General features: G+C 43.0%; 1 protein-coding gene across 3 annotated transcripts in view; it reads left to right on the forward strand.

Moving 5' to 3' along the window:
• Nucleotides 1–17,395, forward strand: part of mpp7a (membrane protein, palmitoylated 7a (MAGUK p55 subfamily member 7)) — a 163,878-nt gene that overhangs the window by 25,833 nt on the left and 120,650 nt on the right. For all 3 annotated transcript variants that reach the window (XM_037756946.1, XM_037756947.1, XM_037756948.1), the window contains exon 2: nt 16,642–16,811. In XM_037756946.1, the coding sequence (XP_037612874.1) occupies nt 16,775–16,811 (37 nt within the window). In that variant the 5' untranslated portion in view covers nt 16,642–16,774. The remainder of the gene's footprint in view (nt 1–16,641; nt 16,812–17,395) is intronic.

A 17,395-nucleotide genomic window follows, 5' to 3' on the forward strand; every position in this document is an offset into this window, starting at 1 on the left:
ACTTGAGCTTCCCATGTGTCATTAGGCGCAGTGTGGGGCTCAGCTGTTGGTTGCTGCAGCCCATCTGTCTTTGTGTCTGTGTGTCCTGGTCGGGGTCAGGTCTGGGTCACCTCGAGGACTTGCTTCATTACTCTCTAAGGGATCATATGTCCACATAGAGTGGGGAATGGACACGTGAAGAATATACTGTAGGGTGCAGAGTGGTAGAGGCTTCATCTGCTGCGGGGTGAAGGAGGAAAGAGACTCCGAACCCTGGTCAGTGTGTAGGAAACAACACCGGGTTAACTAAGGTCATCATAGTTGGTTCGTTTGAATCGCTAATGGGATCTCAGTTTTACTGTCCGGAGTCAGGCTGTACTGGACTCTCCCTGTGATTTTAACGGTAGTCAAGAGTTGTTTTGTTCCCTCCTCCTCTGGCATCTCCACATAGCTAGCGGAATAGTAGGTGGCGGCATGCAGGAGGGTGAACCTCCAATGTTGTAATAAAATACATATGTTTTATGTTAAAGCTACAGTGAGTAGAAATGGAGCAAATATGATTAAAAAAATATATTTTTATAAAACGTTCACTATATCCTGACAGTAGTGCATGAGACCAATAATCTGAAAAAAATCATGTGCCTCTGTGTCCTCCGGTGCTCTTATAATGGCATCTGCAAGATTTCACAGACCGGAGGAAAACAACCAGTCAGAGCTGATCTGGAGTCTGCCATCCAACTGCCGCCTACGAGAGCTGGCTGTCAATCACTCGCGAACTCCGATCAAACAATCAAACTAGGCAGCGCTGATCAAATATGAATCAATATTCTGTTACTGTAATGCCTATTTCTCTCCTCAAATGTTTTCAGAAACATCTTGTAGTGTACTGTTTAGCTGTAAAATGAGAAAGTTTGTGACCCGGCAGCCATGTTGTGATAAGTTGAGGAAATACCAAGCACTGCCCACCACCCGGAGAACAGCCAATAAGAACATTCTCTCTCTGAAATGACTTGTGATTGGTCAAAGTCTTCCAACACGGGCTGGATTTTTTAAAGCCTGAAAACAGAGCCATGAGGAGGTGCAGAAGTCTAGTTTTGAATTACAATATGCTGAAAGGTTATTATGGAATTTTTGCCCAGTGATGCCAAAAATAATCTGCCTACTGAAGCTTTAATTGGGGTTTTATTTACTCAACCATTACAGACATTTTTGTTTATCAAAATGGTCAGAAAAAAGAGGAAAATGCATAGACTTCTGTCAAAGTAACACAGACTCATTGCCTTTACTTTACCTCGACTGATCATGCTTACTGTCATGCATAACCACGCCCAAAGCCCCATTCGGAGCCAGGAAAACCCCCTGTTTCTCACCAAATGGTAGGAATACTTTAGAGCACAGGCTGCACTGGGTTTGTTTTTCACTTTGTGGAATCTCCCCGGGCCAACGTTTGGTATTCAACAAATCTTTTCTCTTTTTATATATATAACTTCTCCTTTATTCACAAGCACAGACATCATTTAAACCTGCCCCTTTCATAACTGCTTTTTAAGAGGCCTGGGCTGTCTCTGGGCTCTGTGTGGGAGGCTGAAGGAGAGTGATTGAAGACGAGGCAGCATTGAGGATGCTCAGCGGTTTGGAATTCTCCTGCCAGAGTGAGTAACAGTGCGAATGGGAGAGCCGTCACCCCGGCTGATTTACACCTGTGTTTGTGTGCTGGGCAGGAAGAACAGGACTGTGCCCTGTGGGTGCTGGCTCGTAGGAAGAAGTGGCTCCAGTGGGTGGCATGGTAGCCCCTGGCTTAAACAGACAAAAGGATTTGATTACTGGATGATAAATGTGGTGTCATTGTGAGGCTAAAAACCCATTTCATCCGTCTTTTCTTTGTTTGTTTGTGAGAAAAGCCACTTTCCACAGGAAAACCACAAATGTGGCTACATGATTTCATCCTTTCCCCTTCTCTACTCATTATTCATAAATGTTTTTCCTAAATGCACAAATGAAACAACTATTGAGAGTGAAACAAAGCAATGCTCTGCTTGAACGTCCTTTTCTTAATCAGGTATCTTAAATCCAGTGTCTGTACTGTTCTGAACGGACACAGTCTCAGTCTGCAGGGCGTCTATTTATCGCTCTGGAATCTAGTCTCTAGTAAATATGATGCCACACCGCCAGCTGGGTGGCATCTAGTAATTGTTTGTTTTCTATCATAAGCAGCTTAGCACCAGGATTATCAGTCGCTATACAAGTGTGTCACAGCAGGAAGGGTGACTTGTGCCTTTTTTTCCAAGCCCAAACATGAAGGTTAGGTCATCATTCCCTCTCAGTCCCAGGTCTCAGGGCCTTTACACACCGGAGGCGTGACACGAAAATGCAAAATACTTGCCTGCAAATATTACATGTACTGTATATGTCTAGGGCTTTTATTGTGAAAGGTAAGAATGGAAGAAGTGGATCTGCGATGCCTTTGTAAAGGTTGAAAGGAGTAATAAAGTTTGCCATCCTGATTTGGACCAGTGGGCTACCTCCGGGTCTGAAAAGTGAAGTGCCTTAAACTTGCATTCTTTCTAACAGCTAGCAGGGAGCGACTCCTCTGGCTGAAAGGTGGAAAGTTAATATTAATATTTTGGTCGCCTAAAAATGTCTTATTCAGCATTTGGTTGTACTTAGCTCCACCCTCTCGTGTCATTGCTGGTTCCAAAAAAAACCAAGATGTGACATCTAAAAACCAAGATGTTGACGGCCAAAATGCCAAACCTGAGGCTTCAAAACGGCAGTCCTCAAACCAATGGGTAACGTCCCGGTGACAACATCCACTTCTTATATACAGTCTATGGTTTGGACTACGGAGCCTCTATGTCGTTTTTTTCAGGACGGAGACAGATTGCCGTCATGGTTGTGAATCACCATTAGTGTGGAAGAGCAGATTGATATCTGTTTATTTACAATACAGTCTATGTAATCTAAGGTATCTCAATTGTCTGAAGTAAATTGAGATTTTACACAACACTTTTTAAGGGATTTTCCTCACACAAGTTTATTGCAACAAGACAGACAATATCAGGTCACTGTAGCATCAAGAAAATGACACCTGATTTAATTTACTGTAGCTTTGGAAGCAGCCCCAAATGAAAAGTGATCCCAGGACTGTCGAGTGAAAGGCAGCATTTCCAAAAAGCCACCACTCTGGGGATTAACAAAATAAAAGCCCTATTTTTAGATTGCTCTTTCACAGTTATATGGTAGATTTGTAATCTAGTATCTGATGCAGATGAATGTCTACCTGCTCGCTGGGCTGCTGATTGACCCACTTTTGCTGAGACTGAACCCTGGGATTTGACTCTGTTCCTGAATTAATTGGACACTCAGAATGACTCACAGTGTAGATGAGGGGCTGTGTTAGTAGTACTGTAACTCACATCTCAAACTATCACTTCAGTGTTTATTTCCTGAGCACGATAGCATGTCTATTTGGGCCTTCGTTGGTGTAACCTAACCGGGCATCGGACTTTGGCCCTCTTCTCCTACTCTCTGGTCGTCTCGGGGTTCTAGCGCTGCTATCTGAGCTCCCATCAACTCCCCCCTTTCCCTGTTTAGCCCAGACCGGAGCCCTGCTGGTGACACAGGAGAACTCAGGACTGGGCTGCAAATCGAACCGCTTGGAAACAGCCACAGCATGTCTTTATCAAAACTGTCAAGTAAAAAACACTGTGACAAATCCCATGCATATTGTTTAATCTTTAACCCCCAGAGAACCACAATAGACCCATTTTTGTCTTTTTTTAGGGGGGTACAGGGAGTCTTTAGGGGGTGTTAGCAGGTCAACAGTAGATGTCACATAGATGTGGTGTACATCATCTGAAAGCTGGGAACCTGAAGATTGGTTTGAGATGCAGCTCAACACTGTGTGTCAAGGTGTTCTAGTCATAAATCAGAAATAAACATGAATTAATTCATTAATTGATTAATTAAAATAAATTGTGAAAGTGTTTAGGAGCTTAGAACACTATGATCGAAGTATATGATGGCCATCCCCATGCTCAATTATGTCTCAAAAGTTGTTGCAGCAATTTTTAGGTCGATACCATTTGTTACACAGATTTGGTGATAAATTTAACCATTTTTTTCCGCTCCAGAATTGATAAAAATTATCGAAAATCCCTCCGAAATACCACATTAAGACACCAAGACCTTGAGGAACACCATAGAAAAAGCCATGCTGTGCAATAGAACCCATTTTCCTTCAAATATCTTGAGGTCAGAGGTCAAGGGACCCCTTTGAAAATGGCCATGCCAGTTTAGCCGAACTTTGGAGCGTTATTTAGCCTCCTTGTTGACAAGCTAGTATGACATGGTTGGTACCAATGGCTTCCTTATTTTTTCTAGTGAACCTTCTACAGCCTCTGAAAGACCGTAAAGTTGGTCGGGATTGTGGGTTTAATCTTTAATCATATATTTACTTTTGTCAAAAAACACATTGTTCTCATACTGTCTGTCTACCTGTATTGGCCCTCTGTCTGAAACGCTCCGTTTTAGCGCCTGTCTCTTTAAGACCCCCTCCTGAAAAAGCCCAGTCTGCTCTGATTGGCTTGCGAGAAAAATATGGTGCACCTTTGCAAAGGTAGTTCTCAAGCTGTGGGTGGTATATTCTAATGAGCCTGCAGGTGACATAGGAAGGACAGACAAATCTGAATGGCTTATTGAATCCCATGTTTCCTGATCTAGACAGCCCACAAAAAAAAACTGACTGCGTCGTTGTATTTCACAGTTTGTGGGCTGGTAGGCAGCGTCCGGTGATGAGTGAAAGCTAAAATAGAGTTATTTTTGTCCCAAAGTGGGCCAAACACCCAGCGTTAGTGTGGTTATGTTACACGGCTTACAGATGGACTGATGGGAGTAAGTGATTTCTACTCCTCTTTTTTCCCTCTTTCACTCATTCTCTTATCTCTCATCCTGTCTCTGCTCTTGTGTCTTCTTATCTCATTCGTTCTCTCCTCTCTCACTCTTTATCCTTTGACCGGCTCTATCAATTATGCATCTGTTAATGGGCTCACTTCCACTTCCCGCTGCAGCTCTGTTAACATGTCTTGTAAACACGTGCTGCAGGTGTGCATGCGTGTAGTAGAAGCGTGTAGACCCGTGTGTTTATTCCGTTGGCCTCTGTGTCTGTTGCATCACTGCTTTCTTATCTGTTTCATCCCATCTGTCCATCCGTCCGTCTGTCAAAACCAGCTGTCTCTTTCTGTTCCTCTCTGCCCGAGCGCTCCAGGTAGAGCAATTCACTCCAGCGGTATCTGGCGTAGATGTAGGTTACCCAGCAACACTGGCATTTCGAAGGACTTCCAGATTAGTGAGGCTTATGGCTACCTGCTGCTCTCTCTGTGCCTCTCGCTGCAGGTGCATTGCTATTTGCAGCTCAAATCACTCATCTGACAATCCGTCATCATCTAATTAATGTCAGCAGAAGGTGGAGTCACAGTACATCAAATATATATACTGTTTGCACAGAGGATTAATGCACCATCCTCTCCCTCCCTATAAATAAATATCATTTCATTTAGGCACGTTGGGTCCTACAGGGCTTAAGTAAAGCAGCAGAAGCACTCCCTTCAATGATATTTTTTGATCAAGCAAAGTGTGTTTTGCTCCACCGACCCCAGTCCATCCATCCTCTGTCTTCCTGTCCTTCTGTCGACTTTATAGGATAATTCATTCTGCCATTTCATGTGTAGGATTAATTGAATTGGTCATTAACAACGACCCCGCACGCTGTGAATGTGTGTGTGTGTGTGTGTGTGTGGTAGAGAGAGGCAGTGTGGAATGTGTGAGTGGCGACTGATAGTGGCCGTGGTCTCCTCTCACTGTTAATGGGTCAGAAAGAGACAAAGAGCTGCTGTGTCTGCATGGGAACCAGAGGGCAGAGATGGGAGGAGGACAAAGAGGTGTTAAAGACAAGGAAGTAGTTGAGACTACAATGCAGATCTGCAGCTAATGAGTATTTGGTTTCATAATGCGGTAATCATTTTTTTTATTTTATAAAACACATCAGTTTTTCAGAGCCCAAGTTAACGCCTTCAAATGATGTGTTTTGTCTGTTATTGTGATACAGTGTGTAGTATCCACAGTACATATGACACATTTACTGTGTGTGTCTAATCTGGGAGGTGGACACATAATCATGTGCAGTGTTTATTTAATTGTTGATTTGTCATTGTAGGAAAAGCGAATGCATTATTATATATAACTAAATATTTAATTGCAAATGAATTGCACATTTTTTATTTGTGCAAAATGAACCTTAAAGGGAGATTTGTAAAGTTTTTAATACTCTTATCAACATGGGAGTGGATAAATATGCTGCTTCATGCAAATGTATGTATATATGTATTATTAGAAATCAATCAATGACAAATATTGTTCAGGAACCCTCTCAGGTTCTGCATTTAGCATAGAAAATATGCTCAAATCATAACATGGCAAACTCAAGTCCAACAGGCAACAACAGCTGTCAGTGTGTCAGTGTGCTGACTTGACTATAACTTGCCCCAAACTGCATGTGATTATCATAACGTGGGCATGTCTGTAAAGGGGGATCTCGTTGGTACCCATAGAACCCATTTTCATTCACATATCTTGAGGTCAGAAGTCAAGTGACACCTTTGAAAATGGCCATGACCGTTTTTTTTTTTTTAAATGTCACTAATAACATTAACAATGCCTCTGTTCTATTCAAGTGTCCCAGTAAACCCTGACAATGTGACAGTGAGCCAGCATGAACAATATGTGTCCAGGTGCGGTAAAATAGTTGAATTTGTCAGACTATATTGTGATATAATTCTACAATAGAAATGTTTAGTGTCTGTGTGAACAGGCTGCTGTGTGTTATGTGTCAGCCTTTCTGCCAGCCTGCCTGGGTTTTTAGTCAGGCAGTGGATGGGATTACTGGTGCCCATCTTTACTGGCACCCTGAGGCACATCTGAGGTCATGAGGAGGACAGACACAAACTCACACACTTACACAAGCAACCATGCACACTGTCTGCTACTTTCCATAATAGTTGTTTTCTGCACTATGTGTAGACTGGAGATATGTTAGTGAGCCGATTGCTCCATCTAGTGGACATTTGTTGTCACCACACTCTGAAAGGATACAGTAGGTACAGTAAGTGGGCGGTTTTAGTGCTATTCCATTAAACAGATATAATAAGTAATTAATTATACATTTAATTAATTTAGTTAATTGTAATTTCTGTTTACCAGAGTTCCCACCATATATGGACATTTCTGGAAGGACATTGTGTATACCAGAGGGAAATGCCAGGAAGTCTTGTGCAGCATGTTTGATCAGGTTTCAAGACCCAATGCAGTGAAAATCATCCAGTCAGATAGAAGCAACACTTCTGGAGCCTTTAGCTGTTTTTATTTTATGTTTAGAACAACATACTGGGAAGGAATTTTTCCCACGTTTGTTAAACACTCTTTCTGTTTACAATTGTAGCGTGAGGTCAAAAAAAATAAAGGGTGGAGCACCGTGAGCCTTTAGGCAGGAAAAATAAACTTGAGTTTCAGGTCTGTTCAGGTGAGCCGTTCCACCTGGTGGGCGGTGTCTTCCTGTATGGGAGGATTTAGTTTGTGTGTAGTGGCAGTGCCCGCTGCTGCGTGTGAAGCTGTGTTGCTGTTGCAGGAAGAGAGTGTCCTGGTAAGTCCCCTGCAACGCTTTTGTGCCTTTTTTTTTTTTTTTTCACTAGTTGTCTTCGTGACATGTGTTAGTATATCTTGTTCTTGTTAGATCAGATCAGATATTATCTATCTGATCTGTGAATAGGTCTTTGGACAAAGTGACTTTGACCCTTGATTTTTTTTATTGTTACTTTCTCTACATTTCTAGTTATGCAACAGCACAGTTGTAAAGCCTTAATGTTAGTTTGACACAGCCACCAACCATTCATTGTAGTATTCTGCAATACATATCTACTTTACTAGAGACTTATAGTCTGTCACCTTTGATTTTCTTGGAGTTTTCAGAGTGCGTTGGCTCATTTTTAGTTTAGTTTCAGTTTTTCAGAAAGCTTTGGTTCCACTTTTTATTTATTTAGTTTTACTTTAGTTTTAGTTTGTTTTTGTTAGGACCAGGTATAATGTCTCAGAAGTATGTAGCTACATACATACAAAATACACAGTTAGAGAACTGTGTAAGAATGGCCATGATGTTCAATGTTGAATCTTCGCGCTACTTCAGTGAAGCAATTGCGGCTCAGTGCCATCTCCTGGAATTTCAAGTCTGTTCAATTTCTGCGGTTCGATGTCACAAGAGTTGACGGAAAAAATCATGCCGTCTCCTTTTCTTGGGTAGTGATGAGGGCAGTCAAAGTTAACGCTTTAACGCAAATTTGTTTTAACGCCACTAATTTCTTTAACACGTTAATGCAATCGATTTTCGGAAGTTGTAGCTGGCTGAGTATTAAAGCTAGAGTGATATTGGTATCACATTGGTATAACCATGTCATACTAACGCTCCAAACTTATGCTTAATTTTGGGGAGGAAAAACTGTCATGGCCGTTTTCAAAGGGGTCCCTTGACCTTGACCTCAAGATATGTGAATGAAAATGGGTTCTATGGGTACCCACGAGTCTCCCCTTTACAGACATGCCCACTTTATGATAATCACATGCAGTTTGGGGCAAGTCATAGTCAAGTCATCACACTGACACACTGACAGCTGTTGTTGCCTGTTGGGCTGCAGTTTGCCATGTTATGATCTGAGCATATGTTTTATGCTAAATGCAGTACCTTATTTAATTTTACTAAGAATATTTTTCACTGCTTATTTTAGTTTCAGTTTAAAGTAACCAAAATAACCCTGGCTCTGACTCATATTCTTCCATATCAGTGAGCCCTGACTTCCTGAAACATCTTTCCATTTCTCTTGTAAATTACATGGATCTCTCTTTAATGCCTTTTTTTTCCAAGCACAATGAAATGCTCCAGCCAGTTGTGCGTTGAAACGTCTTGACAGCGGAGAATGACTTCATGCCTCTGGAAGGACAGGTTGATCTAAACACAGATTTATATCTCTCTCTCTGTGTGTGTGCGTGCAAACAACACACATGTACATACACGTAAGCAGATGTATTTTATGTGGAAAGACTGGACGCTTATGAGCAACACGTGGCTGATTCTGAGCTGTCAAAAAATATCCCACCTGAGACCAAGAGAGGAGCGCTCACTTTTCCCATTTCTCTGTCAACCTCTCACATCGAATGAAGCCATATTCTGTTGATATGCACTTTTTTTCTTCATCACGGGTTAATAGCGTTCATTGATATTCCACATTTGCTCCCCTTAATCTGTTTCCATACGCTTTTCTAGTTGTATGAATATGCTTCTTCCTACTGCTCATCGTTATTACAGCCCCTCCACCAGCAGCCAGTCATTCCAGGAGCGTCGGCCGTGCCAGGCACCGCTGAGTCTTAATTTAAGCAGCCCCAATCCCTCGTAAAGCTAACGGCTATTAACGAGAAGTCGTATGGCACGCGCCTGAAAAACACAACCCCGTCCCGCCAGCGTCACGCGCCTCACGCTTAATAGGAATCGACGTGGTGACATTTTGGCAGCTCTGAGCCGAGGCAGGAGAAAGACATTATTCAACAATGTGTTTTTCCACGGAAGAAACAGAAATAAGGACGAAGGGGCTGCCTGTGTGCGGCGCTGGCATCGGGATCGTTTTCTTTCCCCTTTTTTTCTTGTAACGGCATTTCAGTTTTTTAAAATGTCATGTGGACGAACATTCCCCTCCACCACGGTTTAATACGCTGCAATTATGCACAGCCCATTGCAATGTAGTTCTCCGTGTGCCTGTGTGCAAATGAATGTTCGCCTTTTACCACAGTTGGATACACTGCAATTATACTCTTACGATCGTGTCATGTATGGTTGTGTGCATGTGGCTGTAACTCTATCTACTTCTGTCTGTCTGACTTTGCACTTTGCGGTTACGACAAGCCAATATGATGTAGAGTAGCTGAAATACAAATTGATTTTACATCCAATCTGTCTTCACAGCTCCCCCGTACCAATACCCCAAAGCTGCAGCTCACCAACGGGGCCTGAAGTAAAAGAACATTCCATAAAAGGAACAACTGTATTCATTTCTTTTAATTCCACATGGTAGTAAAACCTCTCTTCTTCTTCTTCTGTCTCTTCTGTCACGTCTTCCTCTATCTTTCTAAACCGAATCGCAGCACAAATATTTGGTAAACCTGTTTGGTTGAGCTGGTAGATTGTGTGCTTTCTGCTGACCTTTATATGAGCACACAAGAACATGCAAAAACAAGATAGCGTATACCCTTCAACACGCAGCTGTTAATACACACTGTGCATTTAATAACTTAGCAGGTCAGTAGCCTTGGATGGTGCCACGGTGCAGGATTATGAAGTAGTAGCAGTGGGCTCAGATAAAAGGATGAGTCTTCTAGAGTGGATTTAGGTGATAGTTTTTGCAATTTATTGCTTTTTTCTCTGAACCGGTTTTTGGTCATCCATTTTTCAAGGTGCAGCCGGTGGGGTGTCCAAAAGTCCAAAAGGTTTTTGGCACCAACCAGGGCTCAACACTAACATTTAAAAGTGGTTGCCAGGCTGGCATTTTGTCAGGAATTAGCTTTTGGTTGCCGATACTAAAAATATGTTGGCCATTTATAGTCACTAGGGCTGTCAAAGTTAACGCAACAATAACGCGTTAACACAAATTTGTTTTAACGCCACTCATTTTTTAAGGCATTAATACAACTTGTGATTTTTAGGTTGTAATGGGCTCAGTTTTAAAGCTATAAAGAAGATACTGGTATTATATGAAACTTGGAATCCATCAGGGGTCTCTTGACCTCTGACCTCAAGATATGTGAATGAAAATGGGTTCTATGGGTACCCACGAGTCTCCCCTTTACAGACGTGCCCACTTTATGATAATCACATGCAGTTTTGGGGCAAGTTATAGTCAAGTCAGCACACTGACACACTGACAGCTGTTGTTGCCTGTTGGGCTGCAGTTTGCCATGTTATGATTTGAGCATATTTTTAATGCTAAATGCAGTACCTGTGAGGGTTTCTGGACAATATTTGTCATTGTTTTGTGTTATTAATTGATTTCCAATAATAAATATATACATACATTTGCATAAAGCAGCATGTTTGTCCACTCCCATGTGTTTTTTTACATTTTTACAACCTTGTTGTCGAGCCCTTCCAACTAAAATGTGTCTTATTGGATTCTATCAAGTACCAAAAGCTGGCATTGAATGTCTAGTCAGATTTATCAGATCTGACTCAGATTCATCTTCTTTGCTTTGATCAGATACTCCCTCATCAGGAAAGGTTTGTGTATGTGTGCTTATGTTTATATACAATTTTACACTTGAAAACTTTGGCTTCATTTGTTACAAAGAAACCCCCACAAAACATATTGTTTTGGCATCACTACTGAAACTTTTCATTCTCAAATCTCAAAAGATACCCACACCTTACACAGTGTGACTTCTGACACTACGAGTCAATATTAGAGAGATTGACATTGGACAATAAAACCAAAGCCTCACAATGTTGCAACAGACAGTACAGAATTGGTAATCTGAGCAGGTGTTAACGCAGGACTGCCAAATAGATCTTCTATTGTCTCACCGAGGACCGGCATATAGACAAGCTTGGTAGATTGGAGCGGATCAGCAGACGTCGGAGCTGCTGGGTCACTTTGGAGCAAATAGGTCCTCTGAGCTGTAACCAGAGCAGGTGTGACAGGGGGGTGGCTTTGGATGGGCGTCTGTCATACGTCGTAGAGGATCGGTGTCGTTCACGGTGGCCCAGTAAAAAACCCCGGCCGGTAGCTGGCCTTCCTGTCACTTGATGTGGGACAAATCCAGGACAGAAAAAACCCAACACCCCAGCAGCACCCCGGGGAGGTTTCAGTGGTGCTGAATGGCAGAGTTGACCTCTGCCGTGTCCTGGTGTAGCACTTTCCCGTCCAGGTTCAGACGGAGGCAGCACGAACCATTCCACCCCAGTGAACCCTGGGAACTCTTTGGAGCATGACACGTTTTTTTCTGAGGATCTTTTTGGCATTTCGATTTGAACGGTGATCTTTCCACAGTCCAATCCACCCTTAGGAGGAAGAATAGTAAAACTGATAAAGTTCCAAACTCAAAGCATACTTTCCAATTGTTAACAGGCGCTTAAAAAATGGCCGGTTTTTCACTGTCAGTCATTCACCTCCTGACTCTGTTATTCCCGTCACTATCAACATCCAGCTGAGAGTCAGACGGCTCCACCCGTGCTCCACCACCACCCCCCCCGCTCCCAGCTGGACGGACAGGCTTGTTTTTGAAAAGAGGAAGAATAACAGTCTTCTACACCTCCCTGTTTCCATCCTTCTACCTATCCATCCATCCATCCATCCATCACCATGGGCTATTTTCTCTTTAAATACTGATTTCTCCTCAGGTTTCACACTCAGAACAAGACTGAGCAGACACAGACAGCATCTCCAGGTCTTTGTTAGGGCAAGGTGAATACTCCCTGCAATAGTGAAAGTTCCCACTAGATGGTGGCAGAACCATTCGAAGATGTCAGAGCTAGAAGGAGGAACATCTCATTGCAATTAAGCGTTCCCCATCTCTTGTCCACATGGTCCCTTTACTCCCCCCTCACCCCATGACCATCTGATATTGTGTGATCCGAGCAGACACGGTTAGAGCATTCTGACAGCGGGGGAATGTTTCTTCGAGTCTGTCTATTATGATCCTTTTGGGCCTTTTTAAAAAGTCCCAGGTGTTCCCGGTTGTGCGACATGCTTCCTGGCCCTCAGAAAAAGCTCCTCAGATGGAAAGATGGATCCCTCCTCAGATTGGGGAATATGTGGTCATTCCCCCTTTGGACGCAACAAAAGGCGAAACGACTGATATTACAGCGCGGCATACCTAAAGGGTATTCATGTCCCTTGTCTTTCCTCGAGTCTGTCATTCCAATCACAAAGCCTTATGACAAAACCGTGCCGCGGAACCTCACTGTGAAACACTGAACTGATTTAGCATGGGTCAGTTCTCTTGGCGTCAGCCCAGTGGCTGTTAGGTTCGCTTCCCCGTTCAAACCGGCCTGCTGGAGAGATTTTGTGGTCACTGCTCGAGGCGCCGTTGCCCTTTCTCTGCTGCTCCTCTTAACCTATTTTATTGGAAGTACACAAAGAGTTGAACAGCACTGAACTCACCAGGTTTTCCGTTCGTACTTTATGCTCACGCAAAGCTCATGCAAACGACTGACAAACCTGGCCTACAAATTGGTGCTGGCGTGACTTAGTAGTGGGGTCCCGAATCCCACATCTCCGCTCGTGGTGGAAAATCAATCCTTTTCTTGAGTGCTGTTTGATGAATGCACCACATTTTGTACATCTCAATCCAGAAGAAAAATATCTTTTTTTTCTGATATGCTCTTAATGGCTTGCTTACCTGCTCACTCAGGCATCCTCTGGACTGTATTGTCTAGATGCTTTTTCCACAAGGCCCCGCCTGAGGTTCTGCTGGGGCCCTGAGGTGAGTTCACATCGCAGTATGTCAGACAGGCGTGGTAGCGTTTTAGCTACGTGGGCTGCAGTCTTGGCGGGTTCGAGCCTCGACCTCGGCGTGTGTTAGTACACACGTGGGGCAAAACTCCAGGAAATAATCGCTCCTGTGCATCAGTCACTGCGGGGGCTGAGTGAGAGATTCTTTACAGAAAAACACATTTTGTAATGAATTTCCGGTCCACTGGTTGAGATGGATGTGAAGCACACAGCATTTCACGCTTCAAGTGTGTGTGGCCGACACACTTGAAGTGTGTCGGCCACACACTGATGGGGCACCTGATTCGACTGTTATCAGCTCATTAACTGTCAATATCAGTCGTTATAAGCCTCATAGATGTGGGTCAGTAGGGGCCTGCTACACCTACTACATTGTAAAAGTGAAAGCAAAACTTAAAAGCAACACGTTCTAAATAGGGATGTCAATCAATTAGAATATTGAATCGCATGATTGTCCATAGTTAATCACAAATTAATCTCCCAATTGTAATATGTTCAAAATGTACCTTAAAGGGAGATTTGTCAAGTATTTAATACTCTTATCAACATGGGAGTGGGCAAATATGCTTGCTTTATGCAAATGTATGTATATATTTATTATTGGAAATCAATTAACAACACAAAACAATGACAGATATTGTCCAGAAACCCTCACAGCTACTGCATTTAACATAAAAAATATGCTCAAATCATAACATGGCAAACTGCAGCCCAACAGGCAACAACAGCTGTCAGTGTGTCAGTGTGCTGACTTGACTATGACTTGCCCCCAAACTGCATGTGATTATCATCTGGTGGGCATGTCTGTAAAGGGGAGACTCAGGGTGAGGTCAAGGGTCCCCTTTGAAAATGACCATGCCAGTTTTTCCTCACCAACATTTAGTGTAAATTGCGTTAATCCGTTAAAGAAATTAGTGGCGTTAAAACAAATTTGGGTTATTATCGCGTTAACTTTGACAGCCCTAGTTCTAACGCGTTGTAAAACTGAAGCGCCTGACTTCTGCTTTTGCTCCTGTCATAGTTACAACGGTCGCTATAGAGGTCGCTGTCGTCTTCTTGTAATCCTTCTGTTGGTGATCGCTCCTGTGAATCGGTGATAAAATCTACCAGAGGGTGTAGCAGGCCCCTTCAGACCCACATCTATGAGGCTTATAACGACTGATAACTCCCAATTAATGACCTGATAACAGTCTAACCGGCTGGATGGGGGGTCCCAATGAGCTGGAAGGGCGCAGGTGTCTTGTCCCTGCCTGCAGCCAAATGGCTCTGAGTCAGCCGCAGCACACTGTGACTCAGTGTCCACCCAGAGCCAGTTTTTACAACACTTATCAACATGGGAGACACAGAATGTGGCTTATCTCACTGCCGGTGTTTATTTTGAGCATTTTCTTCCAGTGAAGTGAACAACTAACAGGACCCCCAAGGCTCTACAGTGTAGGTAACTGAGCTTGACTGAGCCACAGCACATGGGAGCTGACATATAACGGATCATTAAGCTGCATGCTGTAAAGAAACCGAAGGCTCACACCTAATTGTTTTCCATTCTCCCTTTTTCAGATAAAGCACTCATGCTGGTGGCAGGACTTAGCTGGGCCTGTTCAGGTTTCTAGTGGCCTTTTTGAAAGAGGCTGTGATAAATAAATGTAGTATACAGTACATGGCGACCTGTTCAGTTAGATGGGCTGTGATGTGAGACCTCTCTACAGATTTCCGCTTCCTTTCCATATTGCAGTGAGAAGACCAGTACACGGTCCCAATGGCTGAAACTCTGACAACCTCTCACCTACTTTGCAAGGCACATTACAGCAGACATGATCCAGTTTTTGGGTTGATTCTAACCTCTATTAAGTAAGTAAGTCGAGTTTTACTACACAGACTGCAAGTCCAGATGTAAGTCCTTCAGGTGTCTGAAAGGCGACATTATATGGACACTGCATTTTGCTTTCAAAGTCGTTGATATATATTTTTGTTTTCGCCACTAATTTCTTTAACGCATTAACAAAACTTGTGATTCAGTGTGGTCAGTGTTAATGCTAGAGAGAAGATAAGATAAGATAAAAAAGGTGCGATTAATTTGCGATTAATCACGATTAACTACGGACAATCATGCAATTAATCGTGATTAAATATTTTAATTGATTGACAGCTATGATCAAGACCTTTTTAGTGCCTTATAAGCTTATTTTTTAAAATATTAAAGCCATGTGGCTGCAAGGTCTGCTTGATTATTTTTCCTTGTTCTGGGGATTTACCAAACTACAGACCGGGATGAAAGTTTCAAGTAAAATCAGATCTGAAGGGAGTTAAGTCTAAAGCGAGTAACGTCTCAGTCCAGTCACCTTTAAATTAAGTCTCAAGTCCTCATTTTTCTGATTTAAGTCTGACTCCAAGTCTTAAGTCTACAGCTCCTCTGTCTTATCCAAATTAACACATATTAGCTGTTCTCCTCCTGTTGTGGTTCTGGAGTTTACTGTACGCTACTATGTGTGTCCACACATGTTCATCCACAGCGGGAGGAGATTTCAATGAGCCGCAGGCTTTTCATTTGTGTTCTACATCCCCTTTCTTCCTGTCCCTGCTCTATCTGGCTTTCCAGTTGAGCGCCATTATTTACGAAGCGATGCTTTTCCACGCCTGTTTGATTTCTCACAGGTCTGTTGCATTTGCTTGCTTGCTTTCCCCTCTGCGGATAAAGTTTCCCTTGTTTCCGCTGGACGCTGAATAAAGTGTGGGGTAGCTGTGTGTGTGTGTGTGTGTGTGTGTGTTGCATGTATATGTGGGCGCCGGGTGAGGTGATGTTGGCTCATGTACAAAGCAGGATGTTCAGCAGCTTAGGAAAAAAGTGTTGGGTTGTAAACACCCAGAGTCAACTGTGAACGTGAGTCATTGACTGTCAATCGCTGGCTCGCCTACACACAAATACATATATCTGCTAGTATGTATTCATATCCATGGCTACGGGTCGCTACGAGATCCCAGAACACAGAACACAGTGTCTGACTGACACACACGTGCATGCGGCCATTCTGCAAGTAGGCTCTAAAATCTTGTTCTCTCGCAGGGCTCCATGGCATAAAGCCTGTCCTCACATCCAGCTGGTCCCTGGGGAGAGCTGCCGAGGAGCTCGCTACTCTTGACGCCCCGCTGCCATTTTCCACAGCCTGAGGGGAACCAGGAAGCAGCCGGCAGGAGCCATGCCTGCCCTGGCCACCGGAGCCGGCCACGAGCCAGGTACTGTGCACAAACCCCTCGGCCAGGAACACAATTTCCCAAAACACGAGAATAGATCTTTATTGTCGTCGTGCTTAGAACTATGAAAATCTGTTTCTGCACAGAACACACAAAAACAGTAAAACACACTCATAAAAAGTATTTTTGCTACTTTGATTCACATTTTTATGTCCACCATCAGTGCACAAAATGAAATGGAAATGAATACAAGTATCCCTTAAAGTTAATATTTAACCCTCTGAGACCCACAATAGACCCATTTTTTGTCTTTTTTTTAGGGGGTACTTATGTCTCATAAGATGTTGCAGCAATTTTTGGGTTGATACCATTTGTTACAAAGATTTGTTGCTAAATTTAACCATTTTCTACCACTCCACAATTTATAAAAATGATCAATAATCCCTCCAAAATACCACATTAAGACACCAAGACCTTGAGGAGCACCATAGAAAAAGCCATGCTGTGATTTGGTATCAACATTTTTTGACATTTTGAGATTTCTGCAAGAATTGCATTTTTCGGCGATTAGATGGCGAGCACCCTTATTGTCAATCTACCTATGAAAGCTATCCATCCTCTGAATG

Source organism: Sebastes umbrosus, chromosome 21 (genome assembly GCF_015220745.1).
Source record: "Sebastes umbrosus isolate fSebUmb1 chromosome 21, fSebUmb1.pri, whole genome shotgun sequence".
NCBI classification, from domain to species: Eukaryota; Metazoa; Chordata; class Actinopteri; order Perciformes; family Sebastidae; genus Sebastes; species Sebastes umbrosus.